The 9,747-nt window shown below is 49.7% G+C and overlaps 2 protein-coding genes across 2 annotated transcripts; one reads left to right on the plus strand and one right to left on the minus strand.

The window, feature by feature from the left end:
• Positions 1 to 1,031: 1,031 nt before the first annotated feature.
• LACBIDRAFT_295385 (uncharacterized protein) lies at positions 1,032 to 4,031 on the plus strand (the record flags this gene model as incomplete). The annotated part of the gene is made up of 1 exon (XM_001886499.1): positions 1,032 to 4,031. One exon carries the CDS (start codon positions 1,032 to 1,034, stop codon positions 3,960 to 3,962), a length of 2,931 nt encoding a protein of 976 aa, XP_001886534.1. The 3' UTR covers positions 3,963 to 4,031.
• Positions 4,032 to 5,382: 1,351 nt separating this feature from the next.
• LACBIDRAFT_332132 (uncharacterized protein) lies at positions 5,383 to 6,890 on the minus strand (the record flags this gene model as incomplete). The annotated part of the gene is made up of 5 exons (XM_001886579.1): positions 5,383 to 5,548; positions 5,603 to 6,329; positions 6,469 to 6,690; positions 6,737 to 6,740; positions 6,843 to 6,890. The coding sequence occupies 5 exons, from the start codon at positions 6,888 to 6,890 to the stop codon at positions 5,383 to 5,385; spliced, it is 1,167 nt and encodes a 388-aa protein (XP_001886614.1).
• Positions 6,891 to 9,747: the final 2,857 nt, after the last annotated feature.

The raw sequence follows: 9,747 nt of genomic DNA on the forward strand, positions 1-9,747 counted from the left end.
TCCAATGCTTTATATTGCTGACTGTGCGTTTGATTGGTCGGACGAGGATTTAAGGAGAGGGTGAAATCTTTTTCCTTCCGGTATTAGGATCTATCTTAGGTGGTATGCTCCGGAACTGCAACCCGTTGTCCAGCCATCTAACCCATTTTTTATTCCCAGATTCTGGCTGCAGAAGCTAATGGATTTTAAGTTACTCGAGTTCACAATCTTCCCAGTTGAGCGTATAAAAGTTGCGTGCTCCATCCTTTTGAATTGCATGCGCGTCTTTTTATGGCTCTATTTCCTCCGGACTCGGTGCTCTATCGCTCCCTCAGACCGTAGCCTATCGTTTGGTTACGACTTTTCGTTGTCATCGGAAAATAGTAAATGACCTGGGAGTCTTCTTTTAAGCTACCTCAACGACGTCATTAGGTAACTACACGAAGTACCGCCGTCCTTGCGAGCGATTATCGGGTTTGGCGTCGTTTGACTAATTAAGTCTCCTGTCGTTGTGCTCTGAGAAATGCCTCCGCTCGGAGCTCGCGTCTTTGTCGGAATCATGGCTGTGAGAGATGATGCATTTAAATTTGGTACATGGTTGACGTTCTCGGGGAAGACGTGTCAAATTTAATATAGAAATCCCTTCTTCTACTGTATCTCTGCATTAACGATTTCCCTCTCATTCAGAACTTTGCTTATCTCGGACCCTGAGTGTCGCGCAACGCAAGATAAATCATCCTCTTATCATCAAGCGGGTTGCCATGCCACCGATGCAGTAACAGTAAGGAAAGACAAACAAAGGAAAACATAACTATTCTTGGCTCCACTCGTCATCCGCCCCGGCTCAAGTTCGCCACACTCACATTCGTTTTTATCTTTCCTTCTTTCTGACACGTTAGTTTTTTTTTACGTTGTGATTGACATTGGTGAGTTGTTATGCGAGCAGCCATTCGGATTGATATTGATATATATACAGTACACTATTCGCATTCTGAATCTAGACGTACGTACAAAGAATCGAAGAGGGTGTAACTCGTTCTTCAGACTAGACGATGTCTTCAATTTTCACCTCCCCTCCTCGTATCCCTCCACCACCTATCCCAGGGAAATCACCCGCCCGCAACGCGCTGCCAACCGCCTCACGTAACCCGACCACCGCATTAACGCCCACCCCACCCAAACGCAAACCATCTCTAGCATCTCCATCTCCACCTACGCCGCTTATACCATCTTTTAACGCCGCTACTTCTCGGCAGCCGACGACCCCGGTCCCGCCGCAGAGTCAAAGTCAGATTCAGAACCAAAGTCAATACGTAACGATCTTCCAACGCCCAACGTGTGCCACGTCCTCCCCTGACTCGCCAACATCCCGCGCGATGATGAAGAGATTGTTGGCCAAGCCTGCTGCGCCTGCATTGTATAGCGGGAGTGAGAGTGAGGGAAGGAGTGTGGGTGTGATGAAGAGGGCTGCTACCGTTGATGGGAAGGGGAGTGTGAAGAGGAGTGAGGATAGGGCTGAACGGAGGGTGAATGAGGAGAAACGGCGTGCAGCCACTATGACGAGCGAGCAGAGGATTCGGATGACTGGGAACGGGAGTGATAACGACGGAAGGGGAACTAGCGGACGACGTATTCAAGAAATGCCGCTAAACGAAAGAAGGACTTTTGGAAAACCAGAGGAGAAACAACGTAAACTCCTACGTCGAAAACCATCGTCATCACGTGTTACCTCTCCAAGCAGCTCACCCAGTCGTGCTGTTGGAAGTTCCAATACGAATACGACGATCAAGAGAAGCGCATCAGCAGCAGCTTTGACGGTTTCTTCTACGCATTCACGTGCGCCCTCTCCCAAACCACCGTCAATTACGCCTGCTAGTGCACTTGTACAAGCGTATCGTGCACAGGAACAGAGCGAACGTGGCCATGTCGCCGATCCTTCATCCCCTTCTACCCCCTATGCCTTTTCCTCTTCAGATCCTAAACACCTCCACGACGACGATCCCGCTACGCCATACTACACCGTCTTTGGCTCCTCCTCTGACCGCGTCGTACCAGCCGACAGCTTTGAAGCTCGCGCGGCTGGGTGGAGTTCGGAGGGATATTTTCAATTGGAGGGCGTTAAGCGCTCTGCGACTGTTAAATCTACTTCTTCTGCTGGTGGGGGGCTGAAGACGCTTACGAGGAAGGTTTCTGGGCGCTGGAAGAAGGCGCAGCAGTACGCGGGGGAGGAAGAGAAGGAGAGGGGGAGGATAAGGCCGCGCCCGAGTTTACAGAATCCTGGTTTGAGGAAAAGTGAGACGAGGACGAGGACGAGGAGTTTGGAGGTTGAGGAGATCGTGTTGGATGGAGTGGTTAAGCACCCACCCCCAGTGAAGAAAGTGAACGACGAAGAGAGGGGAAGAAGACATGCTCGACGGCCTAGTTCTGCCGAGAACCCACCCCCAGTGCCAAGCGAAGGGGGAGGATCAGGGAACAAGCTATGGAGGCTTATGAAACGCATTAGTACAGGTGGTCTGCGTGATAAGTATCGTGCGGAGCAGCAGGAGCCTCCTCCCTTACCCCTGCCCCTTCCAGGATCAGCGTTCACTTCGCCTTCACCGCTGGTTTTGGAGGCGGGGAAAAAACGGGCATTGGCGAGGTGGTTACCCTCCGCATCGTCCTCTCGGTCCAGCTCGGTTGGTGGGGACTCTACGAGGTCAAGGGTTCCCACTGCTTCTGCTTTGAAGACTTCTGGATCGCCTTCACATCAACAACAAGCACAAGCACAAGCACAAGGATCGGGAACCACGCGCTCCTCGTCCCCCGTTTCGTCGAGCGACAAAAGCGTGCAATACCCCCATTCGAGCACTTCTTCGTTTGGGGTTGTGGATGTGCAACCTGAACAACCCGTTCCCCCCGTTCCGTCGCTTGTGAACACTTTACGGAAAAACTCGCGGAAGCAGCAGCAGCAACAAAGCGTCAATGGGGTGGGGAAGTATATTGTTCATCCAAGTCAGCTATATAAAGACATCCCTCCTACGCCTCCTCCGTCTGCTAAGGGACAGTCAAATCACTTGTCGTTCCGCCAACTCGCCAGGCCAAGGACGGCAGATTCGGAAGATTGGATGATTGTGCAGAGTCCTAGTGTCGAGTTGCCTTCGTTGCCCTTTCCACCGCGACGTGGGACGACGACGTTGGTTGTTTCTTCTCCGAATAAAGTGGTTTCTTCAGCTCCTGCTCAACGCGACTCATCTGCCCCTGCCCTTGCTCGAGACGATACGGAGAGGACAAGTGGGAATGGAGGTGGCGGGAGAGAGTCCCCGCTCTTACCTGAATTTTCGATATCAGGGGCGATTAATACGTTTAGGCCTAGGAAGAGTGGGGATAGGGTTGCTTTGAAGCCGCCTCCGCTCTTCGTTCCTCAAGCAGGTTCGTCTACGTCGCCTGGACGTTCGCCAAGTTCACCCATGCGCTCAGCGAGTTCGCCTACACCGCGCTCGCCTACGTCACCTAAATCCCCATCTCATCATACGCGGAAATCGGAATCCCATAGTAATGCCCAGAGGAGGTCCGAGGGCGGGTTGAGTATACTTACTATTCGACCTGGGAGGAGGAGGTCTAGTTCGTATGATCTTTCGACGACGGAGCCTTTCAAGTCGGAGGGTAGTAAGGCGGATCGTATGGGCTCGTTGAACCCCTCACCTGCTACCGCTACCACGTCTCCTATTTCATCCAAGAAGTCCCCCGCCTCCAAGACCAAATCCCCGACGACTCGCGCTTCTACCACCAGCCGCCCTCCATCCTTGTACACTCCATCCCGACATCACACACTCACGGAACAAGAAAAAGCGCAGAGGTGGGACGATCTGCTGGAGAAGAGTGCGAGAGCTGGAGGGACGCTGCATTTAGCGGGAGATTGGGATGTGAGGCTTCAGAGTGATTTGTTGAGGTATTCGAGTACGCCTTCGGAGGTGGAGATGGCTGGTGTTGGGGTGTTGGGATGATGATGAGAGAAGAGGGGAGGGTGTATATACGGTATCAAGCTAGAAACTAATTTATTCTCTTAATACGCCAATCCTTCATGAATGAATGGGAATCCACGAATGAACATTATGCGAATCCTGCCCTATGTACCAAATTATGCCCAACCATAAGCTAGATAACTACTCCCAAACCAGCTTACCCCGCTCATCAACAACAGCCTTCATCCCACCACTCTCCTTCTTCCCCCCTCCTCCTGCCCCTCCCTGCCGCTCCCTCTCCTTGTCATTTTTGTATCGCGCCAATAACGCAACTCTCTCAGACTCCGCTTGTGCCTTTGCGGCCTTTTCGCGTTCGCGTTTCGTGGCGTTTTGGCGCTGTTTCTTGGATTGTTGGTCTGCTGTTTTGTTGGTGGTGGTAGCAGGAGGAGTGGGGAGGTGGGAGGATGAGGAGGGGGTGGACGAGGAGAGCGGTGTTTTGGTTGGTCCTATTTGAGTGGGTGGTTGATTAGTGAATGGTGAACAAGCAACATGGGCGGGAAAGAACGACTGATAATAGGAAAAGGGTGGTACGCGTGAAATGCAGTCAATGAATCCAATATCGAGTGCGAAAGGACGTCAATCGAACGTAAACACGGAGAAATGAAGATGACGGAGAAGCGAAGAGGGGGAAAGTAGCCTGGGCAAACGAAGGGTGGGGTACAGGTAGAGAGGAAGACTGCAGGCCCAGAGGAGAAAGAGGAAGAAGGCATTGAAGGGCAATACGGAAAACAGGTGCCCGTAAAGAAACGAAGTGCAAAGGAAACAATGCATCCCGGCAAAAGTGGACTGGGGTAAAAGTGAACGCGCGGAGGTGCAAAAATGAAAGAAAGAAAGGAAGATGGGCAGGAAAATACGTCGCCGAAAAAAGGGTAAGAATGACGATAAAATGAAAAGGAACGTGAGTGATAGGGTGATCCATACAATGGAAATGAAAAGAGAAGCAACGTCGAAAGGAAGGAAGAAGAGGAGACGGAAGGAGCGCGTGGGCAGAGCCTCAGTAAATGAATGAAGTGGGGGGGGAAAACAGCTTGGGCCAATGAAGTGCCCTGATGAATGTTGCAAAAGGAGAATGGAGGCAAAAAGGAGAGAGCATAAGAAAACGATACCCAGAGAACGTTGAATCGTAAAAACGGCTCAGAAGGCGAGCAAGCCGCAAGAAGAAAAAAGAAAGACGAAAAGGTTGGAGGATAGATGAAAAAACATCGCGGCGAGGACGGTGAATGAAGATGAAAGGTGGGCAACCAATCCAGGCAAACGGACGAGCGGGGCAGGGAGTACACGTGAAGCGGAAACGGTGCCAAGGACACAGACAACGAACACGAGAGCGATTAAGGAAAGAAAAAACGATCCGTTGAATGGGAAATGAAAGAAAGCCGAAGGGAAAGTCCAAAAGAAGGGAACGCTACTCACTTTTACTCTTGACAACGCCCCAACCTTCATCATCCGCATCCGCCTCACGTACGTCTTCATAATCGCCCCACGAGAAACCATCGACAGGTTTCTCATCCGGCCTAGGCTGTACACGCATCACCCTCGACAACGTCGGGTGATCTGGTGTTTCGAGCATACTATGAACAAGCAGATTAGAAAACTTAAAAAGAGGGGAAGAGAAGACAACTTACTCATCAACGGCCGTCTTCCTAGGCTTGGGTAACAACTTTTCTGCAAGCGTCCTTCGGCGGGACTCTTCATCTCTTGTGTTGGAGTTTAAAAGGAAGGAGGAATGTGCGCCATCTTCGTCGTTGTCTTCTTCTTCTTCCTCCTCCTCCATGCGCTCCGCGACGGGTGACGAAGAAGCGGTGGTGGTAGCTACGTCACTCGTCGTCGTCGTCGTTTGTGCAGCAGCCAAGTAGCTCCGCTGTCGAGGCTCCACGCGGGTCCACGAGCCGTCGGTATCAATGGAGGTGGTGGACTGTTTGGTTGTTCGTGGGGTGCGTGTGGTGGGGACGGCGGAGGTGGATGATTCAGAGTTGTACGCTTCTACGGTGGGAGAACTGACGGTGGTGGGACCCGGAGGAGTACCGGCGTTGGTAGTGGTGGCAGAAGAGGCGGCGGCGGCTTTGGTTTTCTTTTTCTTTGACTTTTTGGACTTGGGTGCGGGAGAAGAAGGCTGGAGTGGTTGGATGGAGTCGAATTGGCCGGGTATGGCGTCTTGTAAGACTGTTGGCGGGGTAGAAGCAACAGAGGCGTCCGCCACAGACGTTTTGTCGCTTTTCTTCCCTTTGGCTTTCCCCCTTCCTTTCCCCTGTTCTTTCTCCGTCTGCTGGATATCCGCACGACCACCACTGACCTGGGTGTATCCAAGTCCTAAAGCCCCCGCAACGACGAGAACGGTGAGGGCCGTTTCACCTGATAAGAAGCTTTGTGAAGAGCCCATTGTTGTTGTAAAAGAGCGTAGATGGGTTACTGGGACCTCGGGTAAGAATCTGGTGCAGACGTTTCTGACGTGGAGCCTTGTTTGTGATACCTCCACGTGCGTCACACGTACACATAACCATACAACGCGTGTCTTGCGAGAATATAATTGCACAACCAGTGTCATCCTGGCGATAAATTGTAAGGTGAGGTATTGAGCCCTCCCAAATCCATACACGAATGGACGCATCACAGAATCGGACCGACGTGGCACAAGTCGTGTACTTGACGCCCCAATCGTCTTGGGCCCGTTCCACTTTCTGGCGCCGACGTAAACATTGCGGTGGGTGATTAGCTAGGCACACGAGTAACAAGAAAAATTGTCTCCTTGCATTACACACCAGCCTAGTACCGAGTATGCATATGTATGTAACCGCGCCAACATATACTATTCGCTCTTTTTTTGCCTTGCGAAGAAAAAATAACTTCAAAATATGATAAGCCCACCGCGAGGGTCGAACTCGCAGCCTTCAGATTAAGACAATCTGTAAACATTGGTATATAAAAGTCTGACGCTCTATCCGATTGAGCTAGGTGGGCGTGAGATGCTGGGATGAACGGAGCAATATAATACGCGTAAAGCGGGATGCTTAATTATCTGATTTTGACTGGACGGATAATTATGATATGGGTGCCGTTCATTGGAGAAGAGGACTGGTCCAAACTTGAGGTCGATGCCATTTTTTATTTGAACGTAGACTGGAGGTAAGCTAAGTAGCACTTAGTGGGATGCCCAAAGTTTGGCAGTGATACCAATGATACGATTCGGACGGGATATGACTTGTATGCATCAGGAAATCGGTTGAGACCTATGTAGGTCTATTGAGCCTATGTAGGAACTATAGCTTCATAGGCTCCCCCCCGATATATAGATTACATAGGTCAATGAGTACCCTATGTAGGCTGGTGGTAGGTTGCCATAGGTACTGTATCTCAACCCCCTTCTACCGAAAATGTAGTTTCACCTCTTGCTGAGGTGCTTACTCTACCATCACTTTTTACAATGAACTGTTTCAATTTCGGAGGTGATCAGTCTTGAGACCCTGTGAAAACCACGGCGGTTTAGTTCGGATTACATATGTTTAAAAAGGTTAGGGAGGAGGAGCCCGAGCCGAAGGCGAGGGCGATAAAGACGTTGGTTTGAAGGGCTGCTAGGCGAAGCAAAGAACAACAGGTGCTGCTGGGTAGCAACACAACCCTGTTTCGCTTTTATAAGCTCTTCGGGTTCTTTGTTATGCATTCTAATGACGTCGTCAAACGATAAGAGTCTATGATTAGATTTTCTTATTGTTCTGATAAGCATCATGCGTCATTCCGACACGGAGATACGTATGGGCGCAGCGCCCATAAGATAAGGAAGATAAGGTAGTCTAGATACGTTCCAGAGTCATCGGCCTTTTCGGGATAAGATAACGGTCTGTCTCCTCGACTTTTATTGGTCTTCTCATCCGGAGATGGGAGAGACCTCCGACCATACATCAGATCCTTTACTAAGGTCGATTTCTAAGGATCGATATCCGTTCCGCGCCTATCTGGCGCTTATCTTCAATAGACGCTCTCCGAGCGCCAACGTGATGACCGCCTGGCCATCGTTACGTAAGCATTCTCATCTCCATAACAATTGAATTGTTACAAGACCATTCTATAGGGTTTTAGAGTAAGGATAACAAGGTTGGTGTTATAAATGTTAGACGAAATGGGCAAAAAGGCTCGCAGGTCGAACGGTATCAATGGAACGGAAATGGGTTATATGGTTGAACTTTATGTACTTTAGTAGGTTGATAGGTAAAGTCGGTAGCGACAAACCCTCGCAGGTCGAGAGCACTCGACCTGCGAGAGATGAATGATGCATCCTGGAACATATTTAGGTATTCTATAGGGTTTTAGAGTAAGGATAACAAGGTTGGTGTTATAAATGTTAGACGAAATGGGCAAAAAGGCTCGCAGGTCGAACGGTATCAATGGAACGGAAATGGGTTATATGGTTGAACTTTATGTACTTAGGGTTTGTTAGAGTATCCTCCACTTGGACTAGAGCGAATGCAAAGGTTGCCGCTACAGCTGTAGCTGACAAGCTTTCGGTTACTAGTACCTCGTCAGTGCAATGCGACTCTTTTATACACGGTCAAGTGTGGTTGTGTTAGGTGCATCTACGTGAACAAATTATGCTCGACTATGAGTACTAAGCACTAAGAAGCCAGAGGCTCGCGAACGAGTATGACGACGTCGCACTTATTTTCCCCCATCGACTCTAATCTTCACCAATAACACGTTTTTATCGATAACGATCGATAAGAACTGATAACAATCAATCGATCCGTGAAAACGGACGATAGATAAGAGAATCCCTTGTGAAACCGCTAACCATTTCACTCGATTGGTAGCGTTCAGTGCATTTTCATGCATAGATTGCTAGATCGGATGGGATCTAAAAATAGCTGATATCTATTTTTACAAAATAGACGTCAGAAGACATGTCTGCAGGTGTTTCCGCAGTTACTACGACAGAGCGGACCACCGTATGTCCGATATAACGTTTCTCCGAAGATAAGCCTACAACGTGCCTAAGTTTCGGCAAAAAGAGGGTGCCTTTGTGATGTATGCTGTAGCGCCCTAGGGCGCTTATGCATTTTTCCGCGAGGTTTTTCCGAAGAATAATGATTTTCGTCGTGTTACTAACTAGAGTTTTTCCGCAGACCGTTTGCTCCCGTAGGCTAATAGGTTGCAACCGCACCAACAGTAGGTATGGTACGGCATGCCCCGAAGGGCAGGGATCACCAGCTTTCACAAGTCTAGACCATCACTGTCCAGAGTATGTGCCAAGCGCATCCATGCGCTAATTCTAAGTTACACCGTCTCCGCTATTACGCCTCTGGCGTGCCCACTCGCGCTGCAGTTAGTAAGTTTCGCCACCCCCCGAAGGGTTAGACTACTAGTACAGGTCGCCCGCTCTGGAGTGCCTTTTTGGTCTTATAATATAACAGAAATGAGCACGTTCTGACACGCGCTACGTTCTGGCATTTTAATCGCTTACATGGAGACTAATAACTCCAATGTTATTACCGTCTCTATTGATAGATCTGAGTCCATTAGGCGCCATAGGCGCCATGATCAGATTTGTTTTATCTACGTCCCACGGACGTTTTGTATGCATTAAATAACTCTCTAACTAGACATATGCCTAACGAGAATCCCTTATTGCCGGGGGGCGTACCTTGCCTTTGTCTGGTAGTTAACCGTTAGGGTTAGGGTTAGGGTTAGGGTTAGGTTAGGGTTAGGGTTAGGGTTAGGGTTAGGTTAGGGTTAGGTTAGGGTTAGGGTTAGGGTTAGGTTAGGGTTAGGGTTAGGGTTA

This window comes from Laccaria bicolor, genomic scaffold (genome assembly GCF_000143565.1).
Source record: "Laccaria bicolor S238N-H82 LACBIscaffold_38 genomic scaffold, whole genome shotgun sequence".
NCBI classification, from domain to species: Eukaryota; Fungi; Basidiomycota; class Agaricomycetes; order Agaricales; family Hydnangiaceae; genus Laccaria; species Laccaria bicolor.